We start from the raw sequence: 22,973 nt of genomic DNA on the forward strand, positions 1-22,973 counted from the left end.
GATAATATAAAAGCCAATTATTAATATTAGAAACAACATTTAAGAAAATTTCTCACACAGTATAAATGGGTTTCTTAATACCTATTTACTGTGTGTGTGTGTGTGTGCTTTAATAAGTAAATAAATAATAGAAAGCGTTTCACTAGTGAGATCGTCATATTTTTTGGAGTCCTTGTCATCAAAAAGTAAAACCTTTTAGTGCACAATAATTTTGCAAGTAAATTAGGGAAATAAATTAATTCGTTTTTCTTTGTGAATATTTGTTACTAGGCAAGAGGAAAATTAAAAAGTAAACCTGGCCTGGATATAGGCACATTTCCATCTGTTTGCGCAACTGACGCGCAGCCTTGATGTTGTTCAGTGTAAACGCGTACTGCGTCATGCGTTACGTTAGTTAGGCTCTCTACGTCTGTTCTTTCTGTTGTCTGTGTATATTGTCTCATATCTAGTTTCCGCTCTTTTCGATAAAGAGTTCTTTTGGTACATTGGAACAAATATTGATCCGTTCCCGTTTGCTGGCCTTCACAGAGTGAAAGTGTAGCGTGGCCGGAGTCTGCGCATGCGCACTGCTCCTTCGTTAGGCCGTTGCTGTTGGAGCGGGAACACGCACAGGGATTGTGATTGACTGACAGCGGCACATCTCTATCCTTTAGTGTTTATACAGCTGAAATAGCAGGATAGCATGCCTCGAGAAATCATCACCCTGCAGCTCGGGCAGTGCGGGAATCAGAGTGAGACATTCGCTTTATTACGTTCTGTTTGCTAATAAGATTGCCATCTTCTCTACATAAACAGTTAACGTTAGGCTAGCTAACAGTTAGCTAGCTATCAGGCTGGGCAGCTTTAAACTTACACAATAATAACGTTACATATTTATTTATTTAATATGACCAGGGGCTTTATAGTATATATCCATTTGCAAGAAACCAAGAACTCTTTAATTAATGACCTCTCTTTGTTTTTGTTTGCTAATCAATAATGATAAATATTTCATGCTGTCAGTTGGAGATAACATACATTGTTAGTGTAACGTTAACTAACCTGGCCAGCTACTGTGTTTTCGTGTGCACATAATTCGACACGTTGCTTTTTATTATTGTTTACCGTCACATTTGATAGTTTTAGCTAGAGATATTTACATTGTGTTTATCCTTTTACTCTGAGAAAGATGGGGTTCATGCAATCAGAGGTGTCAGACTTGGTCAGCAAATGATCATTGATTTTGCTCATTTGATTTTGCAAGTTTTGCTGTAACTTCTAACAAAGATGTGATACAATAGCCATTACGTTATTAATATTCAATCAGCAATATATAATGGCATATGACGAAGCTTGCATCCTGTTTTTACAAGTGCTCTTAAGCATCCTCTGCATTAATGGACTGAATTGAATCGTGTCTTTATTGTCTCTGTGCAGTTGGTTTTGAGTTTTGGAAGCAGCTTTGTGCTGAGCATGGCATCAGCCCAGAGGGCATCGTAGAGGAGTTCGCCACTGAGGGCACTGACCGGAAAGATGTGTTTTTCTATCAGGTAAGTTACACAAATACAGACTGATGATGCATTCAGAGCGTGCCAATCATCAGCCACAACCACATCTTATCAAGAATGCTGCTTTAAAGTCAACATTTTATTTATCGTCGTTATATATAAATCATGGAGTTGCTATTTAGACACTTGCAGTATCATCATGGCATCAACCAACATACTGATTGTGACCTTAACATTGGCTTCCGGCTGGGCCAGTGTGGACGATTTTTATTTGTATTGGCATGATTGTGTTTTACATTGCAGAAGCATTGTACACAAAACAAGTAACATTTAAAAACAAATATACAATATTAAATAATAAAAAATAAATAAAAGAGTATTTAAATAATAAAAAATATTTATGTAAATAACTTCTTCTTTTTTTTTTTTTTTTTTTTTTTGGAATATGCAAGATGTACATAAATTGGGATCACAAACAGGGAAAACAAATAAACAAACAAACAAACAAGCAAAGCAAAACCAATACAGTCAGGAACTGACAGATGCGTGCGTTTGTGTGTGTGCGTGTGTGCATGTGTGCATGTAAAGGTAACTGGGTGGACGTATCGCAGTACATACTTTGAAGAACAAGAGATAGAGAAAAAAAAAAGGAAGATATATATGTACAAATAAACATACATACATAAACATGTATAAGTCAGTATATGAAAACAAATAACAGATATAAATAAAACAAATATAAAGAAATCAATCAGTGGTAAGTAGTGACTACTAAAAATACTATAACGTCTACTACTACAACTAGCCTACTACTTCAACAACCACAACTACTACTACAGTCTCTACTTTTACAATAACTGCTACAACCACAACTACTACTACAATCTCTACTACTACATTAACTGCTACTTCTACTACACCAGCAACTTGAATAATGACAATGGTATAAATACCTGATAGTAATGATAATAAGATAACAGAAGAACAAATCAGAACAGTGATAATAGTAATGAAAACAAAAGTATAAGTAATAATATTAATGATAGTAATGATAGTAATGATATTAATGATAGTAATGAAGAGGTGGGGGGAGGTTGGGAAATCAGGGAGATGTGAATATGTAAATAACTTAAAGGGATATTTCACCCCAAAATGAAAATTCTGTCATCATTTACTCCCCCTCAAGTTTTTCCAAACCTGTATGAATTTCTTTCTTCTGCTGAACACAAAAGAAGATATTTTGAAGAATGTCGGTAACCAGACGGTTGATGTGCCCCAATGACTTCCATAGTATTTTATAGCAACTGTTCGGCTACCGACAATCTTCAACATATCTTATTTTGTGTTAAGCAGGAAAAAAAAACTTATACAGGTTTGGAACAACTTGAGGGTGAGTAAATTATGACAGAATTTTCATTTTTGAGTGAAATATCCCTTCAACATTGTTCACATAATTTACCACCAGATGGAGCCATGTTTCTACGTTTTCAGTTGTCATAAGTCAACATTGTTTCTTTCCAGTCATTATGTGGAGGCCTTTTCACCATCTGATGGACTACTAATTTGAAATAAACGGCACAGCTCCTAGTTCCATTCGTCAGATTAAGATATTATTCTAATTAAAGACCTAAATGAGGTATTTCAGTGAAACTGCGGTGAAATCTGAATAAAAGGCTTTTGATGTTACAGCTCTTCTGATGTGAATTGTCACTGATTCACAGATTGTGTGAGTCACAGTACTATAGGAATTTCCTCTGTATTATTGCCATTTTTATGGTGATGCTGAAGATCTTTAGAAAATAACACAAGCTGCAATTAAATTAATATTTATTTTTACATATTATTTATTCAATTAGAAACAAATAACTTGAAAATGAATCAATATGGGAAAAAAAATTGAACGTAATGTAAAATTAACCTGTAAAATAAACAGATTTATACTTTAGAATAGATAGCATCTTGGTTTTGGAATCCTATTATAGTGATAAAGAAACTAAAAAAACATCAGCTGTAGTCTGGCCACACATTTTTATGCAGGGTAGAAATGCACACTTTGAGCTGAATTCACTGAAGTTTGTGTGGCTGGTGGAATTAGATATTTATTACATATTCAAAGACTTGTTTAAAAAATATAAATGTGAATTTGCTGAATGATGACATTATGAGAAAATATTTCTATTATTATTATTATTATTTATTTATTTTATTCAAGCAACATACATTTTGTACAAATGCAAGTATTAAACATTATGCATACAACACAAAAAAGTACACAGAAAAGGAATTATATAAAGAAGAAAAGAATAGTGTGACAAGGGAGATAATAACATATAGATCAGAATAAAGGTACATTCGGGTATAAAGATATCAAATAAATATTTTGTAAAGCTCACAGATTTTTTGACAGCTTTCTTATTCAAAGAGTCTCTAAAGGTGATGATACACAGGGCAACTTTTTGAGCAATGTTGCTGTCAACGGGCAACCAGATGAGACACAGGGCCCACGACTGATCTAAATTATCCAGACAGATTTTTTGCACATTTTCAATGGGAAAGTGCTCAAACAACAATCGCTCGGCAAGATTGCCCAGCAACATTGCTCAAAAAGTTGCCCTGTGTATCATCACCTTAATACTGTTTACATACATTACTATAGTCAACAGAATTATAAAATTGGGTTTCTGATTAGTAAACTTATATTTATGAATATCTTTTTTTTTTTCAAAAGTATAAATTAATTAATTAAATAAAAGCATTTTTCTTCATCTTCAGGATAATCCGTGAAACCAAAGAGAAAAATTGAAGAGAAAAGAAAGAGAGAGACAGGTCTTGAACACTGAATATATCTGTACCTTACACCACAGTATAATGGCAAAATAAACGTACAGTTTAAATTTATGGGGGTTTTTTTATTTTATTTTTTTAATTTAAATTGTAAATAATGATTATCTGGATAAAATCGGTGAATGAGTTTAAAAGATTTTACCTTTACCTTATTTGTAATGTAAAACTCTGTAGTAACAACCACGCTTTATGCCAGCAAATCACTTTACCATTTATTAAAGTGTTCCAATAAGAAAGAGTTCACCGTTCCTTTGAATAATAAGCTCACTTTCTCAGCGCGGTCAAATAAAAGTTCCTCTTCTGACATTTATCTGCTAGATAAATTATTGGTTGATGCTGATAATAAAAAGATGCCAAATATCAGCCAATGTGTCAGCATCAATATATCCACTCGTGTAAAGCAGCAGCAACAAGCATCTTGAGTAGACCTGAGCTGCTTCTCATTTCTTAAATTGTGCATCGTCTTTTCCTTGTAATGAGTATTGAGAAGCACTTATGGAAAATGCAATTTCCATTGATCCTTTTTCTATTGTTTCACCCCCTTCAGGCGGATGATGAGCACTACATTCCTCGTGCTGTGCTGTTGGACCTGGAGCCCCGTGTCATCCACACCATCCTGAACTCCCCCTACGCCAACCTGTACAACCCGGAGAACATCTACCTGTCGGAGCATGGCGGTGGAGCTGGTAACAACTGGGCCAGTGGCTTCTCTCAGGTACAGCCATGTTAGGCATCAGATTATTTTTTTTCTTTATCAAGATTTTAGATTAAATTTATGTTATATTTTGGGTTCTATAACTGGTTATCATTTCTTTTTCACTATGTTTAACCACTTTTATTTGCTGTTCACATTGTGTAGGGGTGTCCAGTCCTGCTCATGGAGGGCCACTGTCCTGCAAAGTTCAGCTCCAACCCCAATTAAACACGCCTGAACCAGCTAATCAAGGTCTCACTAGGCATACTAGAAGACAAGTTGGAGCTAAACTCTGCAGGACAGTGGCCTTCCAGGACCGAGTTTGGACACCCCTGACATAATGTGACAATTTAATTTTCAAACGGATACTAACTGTACAATAATTATGAAAAAATGTTTTTTGAAGAACATGATTGCACAGCTGTCTCTGTTTGGCTAAATTATATCAACTACCCATAAATACTGGACAAGCTAAAACAACTTGACAACTTTTTTTAGGTTTTGTCTTATAATTAAAATGTTGTCAACATATTTGTTCATTTCAGGGAGAAAAAATCCATGAGGACATCTTTGACATCATTGACAGAGAGGCAGATGGCAGTGACAGTCTCGAGGTATGACTCTCATTTACTATGACTCACATTCACTTCGCTATCTGGAGGTTTTTTTCAGTGATTTAACTTACAATTTCAAATGTAGTTAGTGTAGAAATAAATGCTGAAAAAGTAGCTTAAAGTAAATGTTGAAAGTAATGATGTATTATGAATGGGTTGGTTTTTACCCTTTTATTCTGTCATTCATTAATACTGTTTTCTCTGACTTTGGGAATATTTGGGCTTTTAAACAGATTATATTTTTAAACAAAGTAAAACGCTTTCTAATGATCTCCAGATGGTAAAGTGACGTACCATTTGACGCACTTTCATTTTTTTTTTCAGCCCTTTTTTCTCTCCTCTACCCCTTTTTTACAGTGCTCTGTCTACTCTTGTTTATATTGCTATATTACATAGAACTATGTATAAATAAATCTACATATATATATATATATATATATATATATATATATATATATATATATATATATATATATATATGTATGTGAAAGTCATAGAGGGTTAAACAAAAGTGCTATTGTTATGCCTTATTTTGCACTCTTAATATACAAGATACAGATGTTCCTCCCATTAAAACAACAGACTCGGGCCTCCCTGCGTAATCGGTGTCGTTCACTTTATTACCCACAATTACTGGTGTGTGCGTGTGTGTAACTTGAATGTAAGTGGAGGTTAGGGAGTGGTTTGGAGAATGATGTTAAAAGTCAGTTAGTTGCATGCACGTGTGTGCAGCATAGCTTAATTAATTTAAATTAATTAAACGTTCTGTTAAATTATTTGACTTACTACTGTTAAAAAGTTTGTGGTCAGGTTTTTAATTTTCTTTTTTTTTAAGAAGCTCACCATGTTCATCTTTTTAAATGCAATAATTTAAAAACAGTAATAGTGTGTAATATTATTGCAATTTAAAATGTTTAAAAACTTTTTTATATATATATATAATTTATTCCAGAGATGTTAAAGCTGAATTTTCAGCATCATTACTCCAGTCTTCAGTGTCACATGATCCTTCAGAAATCATTATAATATGATGATTTGCTGCTCAAGAAACATTTCTTGTTATTATCAATGTAAAAAAAAAAAGTTATGCTGCTTAATATTTTGGTGGTAACCATGATTCTCTTTTAGGATTATTTAATGAATAGAAAGGTCAAATGAACAGCCTTTATTGAAATCTTTTGTAACATTATAAAATGTCTTTACTTTCACCATTTATCAATTTAATGCTTCTTTTTTTCTGCAGTATTACTTTATTTAAAAAAAATGACTGGCCCAAACTTTTGAACAGTACTGTAAATGCTGTGTGTTTTAATATGGTGTAAAAGAAAATGCCCTTGTAAAGGCTAAAATGCCCCTAGTATGGTTCTAATTCTAGTATGGTAAAAAGTTCTTGTAGGGTAACTATTCCTGCTTGATAAACTGACACTAGATAGTGGGCAGCACAACTTTAACTATTCTTTCTGGGTTTAGATGGCACCTAAAGCACCATAGTCATATACATGTATTTTGTGTATATTTTTAGCATTCTGTTTTTGTGTTCTTTTTCTTTTTATTTTTTTAGGGGTTTGTGCTTTGCCACTCTATTGCCGGGGGAACAGGATCTGGTCTGGGATCTTATCTACTGGAGCGATTGAACGACAGGTGAGAAAACACATTGATATAGGTCTCAAGAGGACTTTGTGTCCCCCTGCTCTGACTGATTTTTGCAGTCTACACTCCCTCTCCTGAAGTGTAAATCCACACCCTTCGCATTGTTCGTCTAGACTTGCAGTCCTGAAGCATTTGGGTGGCAGTCAGTGTAATTAGAGGGAGATGCAGGCAGCAGCCATCACCGGGTGTAATTACCTCTCTTTAGGGATGTGTTTAATACCATTGCGTGTGCAACCTCAAGGGCACGTGTTCTTGTGCCTTAAACTTTCAGCTATTTTCTGTTTTTTTAGGTATCCTAAAAAACTAGTTCAGACCTACTCGGTCTTTCCTAACCAGGATGAGATGAGTGATGTTGTCGTACAGCCATATAATTCTCTTCTGACACTAAAGAGACTGACCCAGAATGCAGATTGTGTGGTGAGTGAATGAACACATGCGCGCGCGCGTACACACACACACACACACACACACACACACACACACACACACACACACACACACACACACACACACACACACACACACACACACACACACACTGTCTGCTAACCTTTTCAGCTGGCCTAGAATTTGGGAGGAGGTGTTTTACACACACACACACACACACACTCCTAGGTTGTAGATCTTAAATGAATCTTTCTGTTTGAAACAGAGCCCTTCTCATATAAAGCCTGCTACTCTAACTGCACATTTCCTCACAGTTACACAATCCACCTCCCCAAACAGACCTTCTTTCTTTCTCTCCTGCTTTCATTCCCCAAACACCAGCAGGTGGAGAAAAGGAGGATAGTCTTATGTGACTATCCACATCTCTCCTTCCATTTCCTCCTTATTAACATGGACCAAGCTATGTCATATCTGTACATGTGGAATGGAAGTTTATAGATGTGTCAACAATTCCTGGTTTCTGACTGATAACCATCAGCACATGATTAAGCAGATATTTATTCGACAAACAACACATCCTGTTGACTCTCTGAGGGGCCAATATTTACATATATCCTTATTTGATTTTTAAAGGAATTGATAGGTTTGATCACCCCAGCAAAATACATCATTATTCATATCACCAGCAAATATTCATGTGTAAGGGTTGCGATTCAGAATAGATTGAGTTTTAGTGGAGCAAATGTCATTAGTACAGGGTAAGTTCTGTTTAATGCATATTGTATTTCTTGCAGCTGTCTGCTAGCTTCATTCTCTTCTCTGGCTTATATAATAATGTCAGATCAGAGAGTCCGCACAAAAGATGAGAAGGTTAATAGAGGTAGATGATTTTCTGTCTTTCTTTGATGAGAATACAGATCTAGACTTAACTCCAAGTCTGATATGTTAATAATGTCAGCTTCACTTTTAATTAAAAGGATAGTTCACCCCAAAATGAAATTATTTTGATGACAAAAATGTCATTTATTCACTGCTAAACCCATAAGACTTTTGGTCACCTTTAAAATGCAATTTAAGACATTTTTACTCACCTGGTGAGATTTCTGTCCATTTTTTGGAAGTCCATTTCACTAAAACATTCAGGCCTTAAAAAGTTTGTAAAGGTCATAAAGGGAACTATCCCTTTTACTCCTAAGAGGAAAATATTCTCTAGTCGAACTACAAAATATGCAGTGATCCTTTCTGTTCAAAAAAATATGCATAAGTATTGTGTAAATGGAATACAAACTAGGGACAATTTATTTTGAGAACCGGTTTGCTGTTCATTAGCTGAAATTTGAACTACTGTAAGTTGAATTGCAGTAGTACTCAACAAGTTTAGCAAAAAAAAACCCCACTTAAAGCGTCAGTTCACCCAAAAATTTAAATATTAATCTCTGATCTGCATTCACGCCACAACATCTGCTCTTGCGCCAACACAACACGCATGCGTCGTGGTGCTCTTCTGAATGTGTGTTGGAGATTAATATTTTGTACATAAAGTGGTATAATAAAAAAACAAACATTTGCACAAACAAAACACTTGCGTCGTTTCGTAAAATTGAGGTTAAACCACTGGAGTCACATGGATTACTTTTTTGATGTCTTGAAAGTGGTAGTTGTGTATTTGTCAATGGAGAAAGCTCTCAAATTTCATTAAAAAGATCAGCATTTGTGTTCTGAAGATCAACGAAAGTCTTACGGGTTTTGATCATACAGCATAACATATTCACCACATTGTTTTCAGATGACTTTATATAAAAAATATTGATATTAAATACTATGGTAAAAATAATATTGACATTGTTCTACACTGACTGCAAGTGAAATGGCAATTTTAGATTAAACTCTTACAGCAGTTATATGAATTTCCTTCATTTAAAGAGACTTGCAGTGTTTTTAAGGTATACCTTATGTTTGTTTGTGTGTTTTCTGGCAATAGACCGTTGTTAGTGTCATGCTCTTCCAGTTGAGTGTTGAGTTGTCTCTCTTTTCTAGTTTGAATTACAGTTTTGCATCCCGTTTGCTACTTCGATACAAATCCAGTAATAGCACAATAGTAGGTCCTCCCAGCTCCGCTTGGGTCTCGGGTCATTTAAAATAAATGTTTTTACCCAAGAAGACCTGAATTGTTTTTAACAAATACCAACTTAGTTTCCATTATTTGTTTTTAGCGTTTAACAATAGGTATTTTATTGTTTAAAACGAATACATACTAAATAATTCCATAACAACGTTATAGACCCAAGAACACCTCTAACACACAGTCCTGACATAGTTATCTCTTTCCTTTTCATTCTCTCTCCATGTCTCTTTCAGGTAGTGCTGGACAACACGGCTTTGAACAGAATCGCCACAGACCGGCTGCACATTCAGAACCCCTCGTTCTCTCAGATCAACCAACTGGTGAGTTTTAAAAGAAATCCTCTATCTGATCTCTCTTTTAGGAGGACACAACCACTGATAACCTTGTACAGTAAATCTCGGAACAGTTTTGCTTTCTGAAGTTGGCAATTATGGATGTTTATCGCACGGACCTGAGAAGACGTGAATGTTTTAAACATGCCACTTTCCGTTATTCGTTTCGAGCATTTAACAATATTTTATTTAAAACAAATACATATTAAATCATTTCATGACAACGCTATTATCCTCCTCCTCTGTTCTCTGTCAAACCCTCTTAGAATATAACGTTAGGGGAAAACTAGAGGATAACTTGTATCTTCCCAGATTGGATGAGCTTTGTAACTTTCCAGATCGTATGCATGCACAAACAGATACGTTACACACTAAGGGAGAAGGAAAACATTAAAAAGCATCATATGACCCCTTGAAGCATCATTGATGAACTCACTCACTGACATTGATCCTAAACATTTTTAAACCTTCCCCAACATGAACCCATTCTGTCAATCAAATAAACCGTCCCCAACATGATGCCATTCTGTCAATTAAATATTAGTGTCCTTTTCATTTTAAAGCCCTTCCCTGCAGCAGAGAGGGACTGGCCTGGTGTGGTTCAATTTGGGACAGTAGAGTCACTCCTCGTATATTAATCACAGTTGGGCGCTGGCAGCTCTCCTACGATAAGACATGCATTTTCAAATTTCAGACAACAGAAGCATCAGAACATCAGAAAAACAACCTAACTGTGAAACCACCAAGAGTTTATTAGGTAACGAGACAAATGTAAGCATGAGTTTGGGAAATATATATACACAGTTGTCAAGAAAGTGAATAAGCTAAACCACAAAATTTGAAACGGCACAGTTTCAGGAGGAAGCAACATGGGGAGTTGCCGTTCTGAAAGTTGTAATCAGCAGCCTGACATGCTGTCATGTCACATTCTAATGAGGTAATAAATAACCAGTGACATCCCGTTCAGAGCTCATCTACGCTTTACTCTTATACGCCCATTCTTACAGCACCCTGCTCCATGGTGAATAGTTCATTTTGTCGACTCATCCATCACTGTCTTTATCGCCTCTAATTGAAATGTGTCATATGGTGAACTTCAACTTTCACAGTACAGTGTATAGATTTCTGTGAAGGGTGCTATAAGAAAACCTGTTTCACCAGTCCAGGCTATTGTGTTCTTAAACACCGGCTGCGTTTACATACACTACAGGTTTCAAATGTACCATTAGCACACCCAAATAATTAAGACGACACAATATAAAATTAAAACGTGACTGATTTTTTTCACATTCTCGTTGTCACCCATCCACCTAGACTGTCAAAAGACAAGTGTTCCTCTTCTTAACAGGTGTCAACCATAATGTCAGCAAGCACAACAACCCTCCGTTACCCTGGATATATGAACAATGATCTGATTGGTCTCATTGCGTCACTCATCCCCACTCCCCGCCTCCACTTCCTCATGACTGGATACACACCACTGACCACCGATCAATCCGTAAGTTGTTCAAACATGTGACTATGCATAATAATCATTTGCAGAAAATGCAAATAAGCTTTGTAGCTCTGTTCTAAAGTCTAGTCCTGTAAGCTTCTGTCTGTATATGCAACTACCTCCTTAGGCAACATCCAAACCAAAATGGAGCCTCATAAGTGACTGATTTGAAACTCTCTTCATTGGCAGCTCTGTTTAACTCACTGTTTATTCCAGTAGTCTTATGTTAGGATGTTGCTAAGATAAAGACCCATTTTTAATTACGTGGAACTATCTAATCTGTCTGTCTGTCATTCTATACATCTATTGTTCTGTCTGTCGTTCTTTTCATCTATCTATCCATTTATCTATGTCCATCTGTCTGTCTGTCTATCTGTCGTTTGTCTGTCTATATCTGTAGTTCTTTCTATTTGTCCATCTGTCCTTCTCATTATTGATAAAGGATGAAATATCTAATTCTTTTTACTTTGTGTCCACTGTCTTGGTTTTAATATTTTTTCTTAAAAATGAATGCTCTTTAAATCATACTGTAATTTTTTCTCTCTTCTTTTTAGGTGGCAAGTGTGAGGAAGACTACAGTTCTTGATGTGATGAGGAGACTCCTGCAGCCTAAGAATGTCATGGTGTCCACAGGCAGAGACCGCCAGACCACTCATTGCTACATTGCCATTCTCAACATCATCCAGGGAGAGGTGGACCCCACACAGGTGTGAGCTTGCTAGATAAACACAGCACATTCTGAGCCTTAGGTGTGCATGTCCTCATGTTTATGTGTCCTTGCAGGTCCATAAGAGTCTGCAGAGAATCAGGGAGAGGAAGTTAGCTAATTTCATCCCATGGGGTCCAGCTAGTATCCAGGTGGCACTGTCCCGCAGATCTCCCTACCTGCCCTCAGCTCACCGTGTCAGTGGACTTATGATGGCTAATCACACCAGCATCTCTTCTGTAAGCCCTGACCTTCATTTATGTACTGCTCAAAAAATAGTTTATCAGGATGAATCTGTATTGGATGTACACTACCGTTTACAAGTTTGGGATCAGTAAGATTTTTCAATCTTTTTGAAAGAGGACTCTTTCATTTTGGTCGATTGGATCACAAGTGGACGACACTAAATAGAGGTGTAAATGGGGTCTAAATAGATTTGAGCTTGTCCACTTTCAACCACTTCCAGAGGTAGTTGAAAATGCTTTCGAACAGCCACAAACGACTGCCTGCTCTCCACCTACTGTCCTAATGCGTAAACATAATGGGGAATGCGCTAGCTAGATGGGATTTAAACTTTTTGGCTTAAGACCCAAGTTTGGTTTGAAGACAAAAAAAACATACCAAGCACAATGTTCTGATTTCTAACACGCATTCACTTCGTTCACTGTGGTCTTGTGGCTATCAAAGCAGAAACAAAGCAGAAGGATCTGAAAAAGCCCATAAATGTACCCGCCCATAGACCCTTCCCTCAAAGAAATCAGGACAGAAGTGGTTGAAACTGGACAAAAGAGACGGATTAAAACACCAGGTGTAAACGGGAATGTGTTTGCCTCGTCTACTTGTGATCTGATCAACCAAAATGCATCTTAATACCAGGTGTAAACAGGGCCTTACTTTCACAGTTATCTAACACGGTTTATTAAATCTTTAGCAAATCTCAAAATATTACATTTTGTAAAATTTATATTTTGAGATTTGCTAAAGCTTTAATAATGTACATTATGTAAATTACATTTTGTGTTGCCTATATTCACTTGTAGCAAAACGATTGACTTTTTATTTTAATAATTTATTTATAATGTATTCATATTTTATTATTATTTTATTATAATCAATCAACCCATAGTTCCTCTCTCAGAATCACCAAACACCACTGAACAGGGTTTCCATGTTTATGGAAAACTAGGAAATATCAGGGAATTTTTAAACTTATGATATCCAGGGCTGGAAAGCATTTCTGATTATGCTCAACTCTCAAGTAATTCATCAGATAGACTGTTCATGAGTGCTGTTGCTATAAAACGTTTGAAAAAATCCATGTCCAGCAGAGCCAGCGCCAGCTAATCACCGAAGAGTCTGAAGTAGCGAAAGGGGGTGATGACGTAGCACAAACTATCCCCAGCTAGAAAAACATATGTGGCCCATTCACATATTTGTTGGACCATATACAAACCTGTCGCTCCTACAAGAAACTACAAGCTGCTGAGCAAATACAGATGGCAAAGCATTGTAAAATATTACTCCCAAAAACAAAAAGGAAAATTGCCAAGGCCAACATATTTAAAAAAAAAAATTTGACTCATCGATATCCATGAAATGTACAGCTGTTTTACCATGAATACAGACAAGTACCACCACCACCACAAGTTATTGTCTGCTTTACTATAAAACACACTCATCATGGGTTTAACAGATGCAGAATTTTATAGTAATTTAGAACAGCCTGAACTTTTAGCCTACTCAGTAGAGCTGCGTCCTTCGTGATGCGGGAAGTTCGTAGGTTAATGTGGCAAAAGTACGGTGGCATCAAAATGCGATTTTGTGAAACAGACAGAACCTTAACCAAAATGTTGCTATAGCAGCCTAATATTAATGCGAGAAAGCCTATCCACTTGGCAATTGTGAATTATTAAAAAAAAATGTTGTCTATTCTATTTCAACATTAAAATCCATTTTCACATGGGCTACAAAACTGGAAAAGTCATGGAAATTCATTGTTCAAAATGTGGGCAGACTTTCTAATCTCTGTTCTCCTCTCCCTCACTCCCAGTTGTTTGAGCGAACCTGTCGTCAGTATGATAAGCTGAGGAAGAGGGAGGCCTTCCTCGAGCAGTTCAGGAAGGAGGACATATTCAAGGACAACTTTGACGAGCTGGATAACTCTCGCGAGGTGGTTCAACAGCTTGTGGATGAGTACAGCGCCGCCACGCGTCCCGACTACATCTCCTGGGGCACACAAGAGCAGTGAAAACTCCTCCGCCCACTCCCTAAAGAGCAGAGAAAGAAAGCCTCTAAACTCATCCTATAAAATACGCAATGACTCCAGGAGCAAATAACAGAATTTCAGTAGTGAATGCACTTCTTAAGACTCGTGTCAATAAATCTTTCATGGCTCGTCATACTGTTCCTCCAGAGCCTACCATAATTTGGTGCCTCTATCCTGAGCTGTAACTTAAATTTCTCTTTCTCCCCAATTTCCTTTCTTTGATCAGAGAATTTATGGCTCCGTCTTAATCTATTTTTGTACTGCACTCGGCACTCTTCTGCACACAATCTACATCAATCTATGTCAAGGTGGCCTGCACACAAACTTCCCTGACCACACACATGTTGGACGTCTACACCGATAAGACTGGGTGGTCTCAGATGAATGTAACCGTAGGAGGGAGTGTGAAAGATTAAGCCTCTTAGAAAAGATCAGACTAGAAGCAGCTTATGAATACACCATCTAACTCCCTCACGTTCACGCATGCATGCTTTTAGACAAAAGGCACTTGCTTTCAGGGGATAGACTATGATTGTGTGATTGAATCAATTTTCCTCTCAGTCTTATTGTCATGGATTACTCTAGGCGATTATCTCAGAGTTTTGAGAGATGATCAGTAAGTCAAGTGTTGTGCTGTACCTCAATCCCATCCAATCAGTGAACCCTCATCGGGTTCTTTTTCTAGTCAATTCAATCAGTGATGTTACCTCAAAGTCTGGCAGACTCAATCATACACCAAAATCCCAACAAATATCACATTTCTTTTTTTGAATAATTTATTCTTCTGTTCCCGTCTCTCTTTATTTTTTGTATTGTATTGGGAAGTGATGGAAACTTCACATGAAACTCTCATGCCAGATTCATTTCTCAGTGCTTTCTTTTCCTCAGTTACCACATGTTCTTTTTATTAATATTATACTGTGTATATAGTTTGCTGTCAGACTTGATGCATTTACTTGAAGTTCATGAGATTGAATAAATGTTTTTGTACAAGAACATTTCCATTTGTATTGATTACTCTCACAGACCATCTGCAATCAGGTCAGAATCACTCACAACAGATGGCATGGGTCATTTGGCCTTAAAACACATGAAATAGCTCAGAAATGGAAGCTATTACCTTTGATAACTGGTCTTCATCTCTTCACCAAACCAGCTGATGGATACTGAAACTGAATCAAGGACATACTGAATACAATCTTGCTCCTTAAAGGGATATTTCACCCAAAAATTTACCCATTTACTCACCCTCAAATTGTTCCAAACCTGTATGAATTTCTTTCTTCTGCTGAACACAAAAGAAGTTATTTTGAAGAATGCCGTTAACCAGCTGATGGGCCCCATGGACTTCCATTGTATGGAGAGAAGAAGAAAAAAAAGTCAATGGAGCCCATTAACAGTTTGGTTTCTGACATTCTTCAAAATATCTTCTTTTGTGTTTAGCATAAGAAAGAAATTCTTACAGGTTTGGAACAATTTGAGTAAATTATAACAGAATTTTCATTTTTAGGTGAACTATCCCTTAATAGTTTAAGTTTGGCTCCAGCGTGCCCTGACACAATTAAAAGCTGCTAGTAATCCTGAAGAACTTGATTAGCCTGTTCAGGTGTGTTTAATTAGGACTGGAGCTAAACACTGCAGGATAGGTGTAGATATGTTTGTTTATTCCCACCAATATTATAACAGACACTCAAGTGATGTAATGGTGCTGCTTTTTATTACATACAGTATTCATCATTTTGCATTATTGCACATTTAAGTTAGCTGTACAAACAATAGTGCAATTGACAATTACACGTGTAACATAATAAAGGTACCATGCAGCATACAAACCAAAGCATCAGAGTTTGTCAAGTTTTGTTACATGTATGACATTGGGTCAGAGCTGCCTGCAGCTAAAGAGTGACATGAAAAGAAGACAAGCATATGTGACAACCACTACTGCCGTCAAATGGGCTGTAGGAGGAACATGGTTTGGGCAAAATAAACTTCTTTAAACAATATAAACAACATTGAAGACGTGATTGCCCTCCACCTTTGAACTTCAAGTAGATGGCAACCTTTTTTTCAAATTTGTATTCAGGCAGAAAAACCACTGAAGAGCAAAGATAGTGCAGAACCAAAATACTCTGAATACAGAAACACTGAGCCTGATTATGGAGTATAAGTGAATTAAAGATTGTACAGACTGTTTGACAGGCACTAGTGGCTCCTCCAAAGGCAACCTGAAGCCTCATACTGAAAATGGGCTCATGCTCAGGACAACTGGGCAGGTTTTATTGCTACAGTGATAGTTTGGCAGTCATTCGAAGGGGAAAAAAGACCCCGACCCCAAGAAATTTGGTCCATGTGACTTTAAAAGGGCGAATGACTCTTCATTTTTTGGTTATGACAAAATCTCAAAAATCCTTAGATCTAAAAAATAAACGGATTATTACCAAGTTATTTGTCATTCGTAGACCTCACGTGACAGGGGGAAAAATAAACAGCAAATAACCAAAAAAGTAAATAAAAATGATGACATCATGATTTACCCATGACGTCATCAGCTCTTTTGTAATTATTCCAATGCAAGCACTAAAATACAAATACAGGTCTTTATGAAAGATATATAAAACAAAAGTAAAAAGGACAATAAAAAAACTCACTTTCACACAATGTATTCAACAGACAGCCATAAATAAAACTAGTAGAAACTAACACACATTAAAGGAGACAATGAGCCGTCATAAAGCCGACATAAGGCTTCATAACATAGCACAACAGACAGAGGCTACAGGTTAGGCTTAAAGGGATAGTCCACCCAAAAATGACAAATTTGGTTATCATTTACTTACTTTTGTGTCATTTCAAACCTGTCTTGTATGACTTTCTTTCTTCTGTGAAACACAAATGAAGATATTCTGAAAAATGTCTCTGTTTTTTTGTGTCCATACAATGAAGTTCAATGGGGTCCAAACAATGTCGTTTGGGACCCCGTTGACTTTCATTAAATGAAAAAAACAAAAACAAAACATAAAAATAATATCTTCTTTTGTGTTCAGCAAGATAAAAGGATGAACATTTTTGGATGAACTATCCCTTTTAATGGAAATGTAATTTCTTTAGAATATGGGATGATAATGTTACATATCAATAGTGTTGATTTTTTTGTCTATCTTCAGTGTTCGAGAGGTCTGGGAAGCTTGGTTTGAACCAAAATTGTCTTTTTTTTTAAATGTCAAAATGTCATTTACCCTCACAGGTACGAGGGTGCAATGGGGTGTCTAAGGTAGTTGGTTTTAACCGGATCTAAAGATCTGAGGCTGTTGTGGCTACAGGACGAACAGTGCAGAGTTATCGTAAGCTAACAGCACAGTCAAGCAGCACCAGGTCGGGCTCAAAGCTTTTCACAAATACACTTGCATCATTCAGATGAGCTAAGGATCCTTTGGTTTCTACAGCTTAAATTATTCAAATCTGTCTATCACGCACACATGCACCACCATCAGTTCGGTAATGGACAGTTATAAAGGTCGGTGTGAAAGTGACTTCCACCTGATTTCATTTCAAGGTCATGTACGGTTTGATGAATGAGTTTAACAGCGAGCCAGGCAGGAGTCTCGAAAGGAACGTTTAAAGCGCAGCAAATGCGTATATGTGTGAGTGCAACGGCAGCATGTTTGTGTAGTCTTCCTGTAGTGCAATACAAAGACATTGCTGCAAAAAAATACAATAAAATAAAAATATTTTTTGTCTTGTTTTAAAAAAAAAAAAAAAATGAACATCCCTTAAAAACAAGTTAAACTATCATGGGAAGCAAGATAAGAAATGGAACTTAATTCGAGGTAAATACCTTGAAAAGATGGTCTAAAAATGAGTCTTAATATTTAATGAGTTGAAGTAAAACTAAATTGATTTAATTTTTCAAATTAAGTAAAAGTATATTCATGTTGTTTTAAGGATGTTTAAACATTCAAATACTAAAAAGCAAGACTAAAATTATCCTTAAGAAATTTTTTTTTTTTGCACCGTTGATCTCTAAAGTCACATTATTTTCCTCTCGGTGATATTTGGCGGGCTCCCAGGTGGCAGGGGCCGTTGAGGGCCCTGTGTCCTTTCTGGATTTGGCTGGCGGTGTAGCAAGTGAGTTACTGAACCTGCTCTCCTGTTTGTGGCTCCCTGGACACCTTCCACTCCTCTTCCATTTCCACAGCATCTGCTCCTTTCAGTCTCATCGGAGTTCGTCCTCTTTGCAAAGCTCCTCACAGGGAAGCAATCAGCCAGGACTGCATATGCACGTGTACATCAGTCAGAGTCAGTGTCAGTGTGTGCGTGTGTGTGCGCAAGCAAGCGAGTCGTTCTCTCTTCACACCGGGTGAGAGGGGAGCTCAAGTAGGGAGGGGTGGAGCTTAGGGTTTGTTTCTATGGAGATGCAGTCATCTTTGCCTAGCTGGCGACGGGTGGCACTGAAGTAAGCATTCATCAGTTGCATGATCTCAGTCAGCTGAGAGAGAGAGAGAGAGAGAGAGAGAGAGAGAGAGAGAGAGAGAGAGAGAGAGAAATGTCTTTAGTAAATTTCCACTGTAAAATTTGTTGCAGACATTTTTGTCAGTGTTATGCACTTTACACTAGTATAATGACTCTGTTGTGCTCTAGAAGGCTTTGTACACTACACTTAACCCTTGGTTAACATGGTTTTTAGGTTAGTATGACTTTTTTGTAAAAAGTTTCTTATGCTCACAAAGCTGCATTTATTTGACTATTTATTAGTTTAAAAAAACGCACATATTATTGCACTTTAAGATAGCTGTTTTCAGTTTTAATATATTTAAAAATATAATTTATTCCTGTGATGCAAATTTGAATTTTCAGCATCATTACTCCAGTCTTCAGTGTCACATGACCCTTCAGAAATCATTCTTATATGATGATTTGCTGCTCAAGAAACACTTCTGAGTATTGTCAGTGTTGAAATCAGTTGTGCTGCTTCATATTTTTGTGAAAACCACAATGCATCATTGATGAATAAAAGTATTAAATTCTAATTAAATTCAGCATTGTATTTAGTGTGAAACAATGCGGTAGAATGTTTTAGCTATTTTTTTAGCAAGAGGCAACCAATCATAAACTAAATGCTTTACTCATTTAACATAATTATACATAAATATTAAGTTAAAAAAAAGATTTAAATATAATTGCTACATTAAATAAAACAAAATAAAAATAAATCTTAAAATTGATTGAGATTTATATATATATATATATAATTAAAAAAGTTTATAAGGGGCAATGTTTTTGGCTATAAAATTAATTTAAATGAAATCAAACAGCAACTGACAGATGTCCTCACTTTTAATTGGTCACATTTAACTTTTATAATTTGTCACAATGATTTCTATAAGAGTTTTTCGGGTTCAGAACAACTCTGGGCGACGGTTGATGACTGTCAATGACTAGATGTTATTAATAGTGTATGTGTGAGCTAGCAGAGACATTCATGCATCACTCAGGAGTTTCTTCAGGTTAAACCGTATAGGACTGAGGGCACATGATGGGTGTGAGCCTGCAGCTGATATCAGGAGAAGATAAACTGGTTGTCTCAGTGTTTCCACATGTGTGCGCACTGAAAGTCACAGCTGGTCTGACCTGTATTGTGCGAGTACTGGGAAGTATACATGATAAAAACCCTTTGACACCAACGTCAATGTATTTTAGGTCTAAAAGCATCACGATTCATGTGAACACTGCCTCGGCTAGGGGTGTATGCCTTCCCTATAATATCTTGTATTTTTGGCCTAACAGTATCATGCATGGTGATAACATGAAGGCCAAGCTGCATCTGCACATTATTGCTAGAGTAAACCTATGTCAGGAAGATCTGGCTTGTATGGCTCATAATTCCTGGATCATAGATATGTTGTGTTTTAATTGCTTAACAGACTAATATTGTAACTCCAGCCACTTCAAAAAATGTATTTTCAACAAGTTGCATGGTTCGGAAAATATTTCATGTCCATAGCACAAACATTGCGATACCAGGTAGAGCCCGCTTACCTTCGTGGTCTCAAAGAGCAGGTCTCGATCTCCTGCAGTGATCCTGAATGTGTTGCTATCAGAGACGCCATAGGAGCAGATCTGACCTATCGGTAGAGACTCCAACGCTTCAGCTTCACCCTGACGATACAGAGACACGCAGGAAGCCGCCACACCCAGCCACAACTTCTGAGAGAAGCTTCCTGTCGAGCTCTACAAGAAACACAAGGATGTTAGGCGCAGCTGTGATTCTCTGGAAAAATGATCCAGTGGTACACTACCAGTCAAAATGTCACATGATCCTTCAGAAATCATTCTATCATGCTGATTTGGTGCTCAAGAAACATTTCTGATTATTATCAGTGTTGAAAACAGATGTGCTGCTAAATATTTTTGTGGATTTTGACAATATGAACTGTTTTTATTGTATTTTTAATGCAGACCTGGTGAGCATAAGAGACTTCTTTTACAAAACATAAAATAATCCTAACTCTTTCCCCGCCATTGACGGAAATTTCCGTCTTTCTGTGTTTTTACAGTAATGCGGTAAGGGGGCGTTATTACACATCATCTGAAAGAGTACTGAATCTCCTGAATGATCAAAACAGGCGAAGAAGCAGCAGAAACAAGCAATATCATATGTAAGCATATGCACATGTAAAATAATGCATATAAATCAAAACGTGTTGATGGACACATTTTGATCATCTTTCTGAATCCAATCCAGTCTTTGACAAAAACTTTATTTTCTCAGCTTTTTGCTCAAAATGTTGCTTTTTTTATGTAACTTAATTCCCACATTCAAGTGTAGATAGAAAAAGAACGTATTAAACTAGAATAAAACTTTTTTTTTTGTTTAAAGCTACACTGTGTAAGATTTTCTCCCATCTAGCGTTGAAATCGTATATGACTACCAACAGAATATTACTTTCTAGCCCCTCCCATTCCGAGGGCATTTTAACTCCTACGGTGGCTCCTACAGAGTAATCTCCCCCTCGCATTCGTCACGGTGCCACTGAGTGTAAAAGCGCGAAAAGGCGAAGCTTGAATTTCCAGGTATGTCCCTCTTTGGCTAATGTATTTTCAAGATGGAGGCGCAACGTGGCTGCCGCCATTCGAGCGACTCGCTCGTATGTATTCTAAATGGCAGATTCTACGCTTATGAGAATACTTGATTAGTTGGTGGAAGTAATTACACATATCATTTTGAAAGAACAGTGTTTTTTGCTAAGAATCAACTTAAGTGTAGCTTTAAAGAAGAGGGTCTGTTCTTTCTTTTGATATATTGCATTTTCAGATATTCATACAACAAAATATTCTGGGGGCCATGCAAATTTTGTGAAATGATCAGAAATGCTGACGGTGGCTGAGAACTTTTTTTGTTGTTGTTGAAACGATGGTGGGGAAAGAGTTAATGATTCCAAACTTTTCACCAATAACAATCATCCACTCACAATGTAGAAGTCCACTTCATAGAGCGTGCAGCCAAACCCGGACCACTGCCGGGCGATGGTGAGATAGGCGGCCATGCTGTCTCTGCGACTGTATCCCACCAGGGCTTTCCAGTGCTCTAAAATGGTCGACATCACCACGGCTCCCTCCTCTCTCAGCCTGGCTCGCAGTCTTTGGTCCTCTTCCTGACGCCGCTTGTGCCCCCACAATGTCCCAGCCAGCAGACCCCCGGGGAAGGAAGGGCAGCCAGGGGGATCGACGGGGGCCAGCAGGGCCCGGGCCTCCACCACTTCAACCGGAAAGAGCTGCTCCAACGGCGGGTACGGAGAGAGGGCGCTGAAATCTCCCAGCAGACACTGCAGTCTCAGTGCCGCCAGAGAAAGAAGGTCATCCTCACAGGCTGGCAGCTGCCCACGCACTACCATCTCATGACACTGATACAGAAAGAGAGAGGGAGGGAGGAAGTCAAGCATGGGAAAGTTTACTGAGTTCACTAGTGTGTTGTGTTGCATGTTTGCTTTTCATCCAACTGATAAAGACTAAATGCATACATCTGTCCACACAACTGTGAAACTAGTCCACATTAAACACAAACAGAGAGGAAGAACTGGGAAATCCCTCTTTCTCTCTATGCCCCTAAGCTGCTCTCTGCTGTTTCATGCACATATAAAATGTCTTAAATGGATGTTAGCAGACAGATCCAAACTAGGTTGGCAGCAGTCGTGTTACACTAACCCTGTTTATATTATTCAGCAGGAATTAATGGCTTGTAATATAAATGTTCTGAGGAAGACACCCATTATTAGGTCTTTATAAAACACATTCCACAGAAGGCCATTTCTCTTTTAGTCTTCTATCAGACTATTTCAGCCTATAGTTTTACTTAATAATCTACATTTAACTTTC

The 22,973-nt window shown here is 37.2% G+C and overlaps 2 protein-coding genes across 2 annotated transcripts in view; one reads left to right on the forward strand and one right to left on the reverse strand.

The window, feature by feature from the left end:
* Window positions 1-359: 359 nt before the first annotated feature.
* On the forward strand, window positions 360-15,601 carry tubg1 (tubulin, gamma 1). The gene is made up of 11 exons (XM_079868579.1): window positions 360-731; window positions 1,417-1,529; window positions 4,879-5,046; window positions 5,571-5,639; window positions 7,201-7,280; window positions 7,580-7,706; window positions 10,035-10,121; window positions 11,482-11,631; window positions 12,183-12,335; window positions 12,412-12,573; window positions 14,385-15,601. The coding sequence occupies exons 1-11, from the start codon at window positions 683-685 to the stop codon at window positions 14,580-14,582; spliced, it is 1,356 nt and encodes a 451-aa protein (XP_079724705.1). The 5' UTR covers window positions 360-682; the 3' UTR covers window positions 14,583-15,601.
* Window positions 15,602-17,857: 2,256 nt separating this feature from the next.
* The window catches only part of plekhh3 (pleckstrin homology, MyTH4 and FERM domain containing H3), a 32,658-nt gene continuing 27,542 nt past the window's right edge, over window positions 17,858-22,973 (reverse strand). Inside the window, exons 11-13 of the mRNA XM_079868566.1 lie at window positions 22,070-22,501; window positions 20,637-20,828; window positions 17,858-19,086 (exon numbers count right to left, since the gene is read on the reverse strand). Coding sequence (XP_079724692.1) covers window positions 18,949-19,086; window positions 20,637-20,828; window positions 22,070-22,501 — 762 coding nt within the window. The 3' untranslated portion in view covers window positions 17,858-18,948. The remainder of the gene's footprint in view (window positions 19,087-20,636; window positions 20,829-22,069; window positions 22,502-22,973) is intronic.

Source organism: Squalius cephalus (assembly GCF_949319135.1).
Source record: "Squalius cephalus genome assembly, chromosome: 1".
Taxonomy (NCBI): Eukaryota; Metazoa; Chordata; class Actinopteri; order Cypriniformes; family Leuciscidae; genus Squalius; species Squalius cephalus.

What these genes read in the sequence shown, in the direction of transcription:
- tubg1 (XM_079868579.1), top strand. Translation starts at nt 683, where the DNA reads ATGCCTCGAGAAATCATCACCCTGCAGCTCGGGCAGTGCGGGAATCAG. An exon ending in CGGGCAGTGCGGGAATCAGA is followed by an intron (nt 732 to 1,416) that starts GTGAGACATTCG and finishes GTCTCTGTGCAG; the next exon opens with TTGGTTTTGAGTTTTGGAAG. An exon ending in CCCAGAATGCAGATTGTGTG is followed by an intron (nt 7,707 to 10,034) that starts GTGAGTGAATGA and finishes TGTCTCTTTCAG; the next exon opens with GTAGTGCTGGACAACACGGC.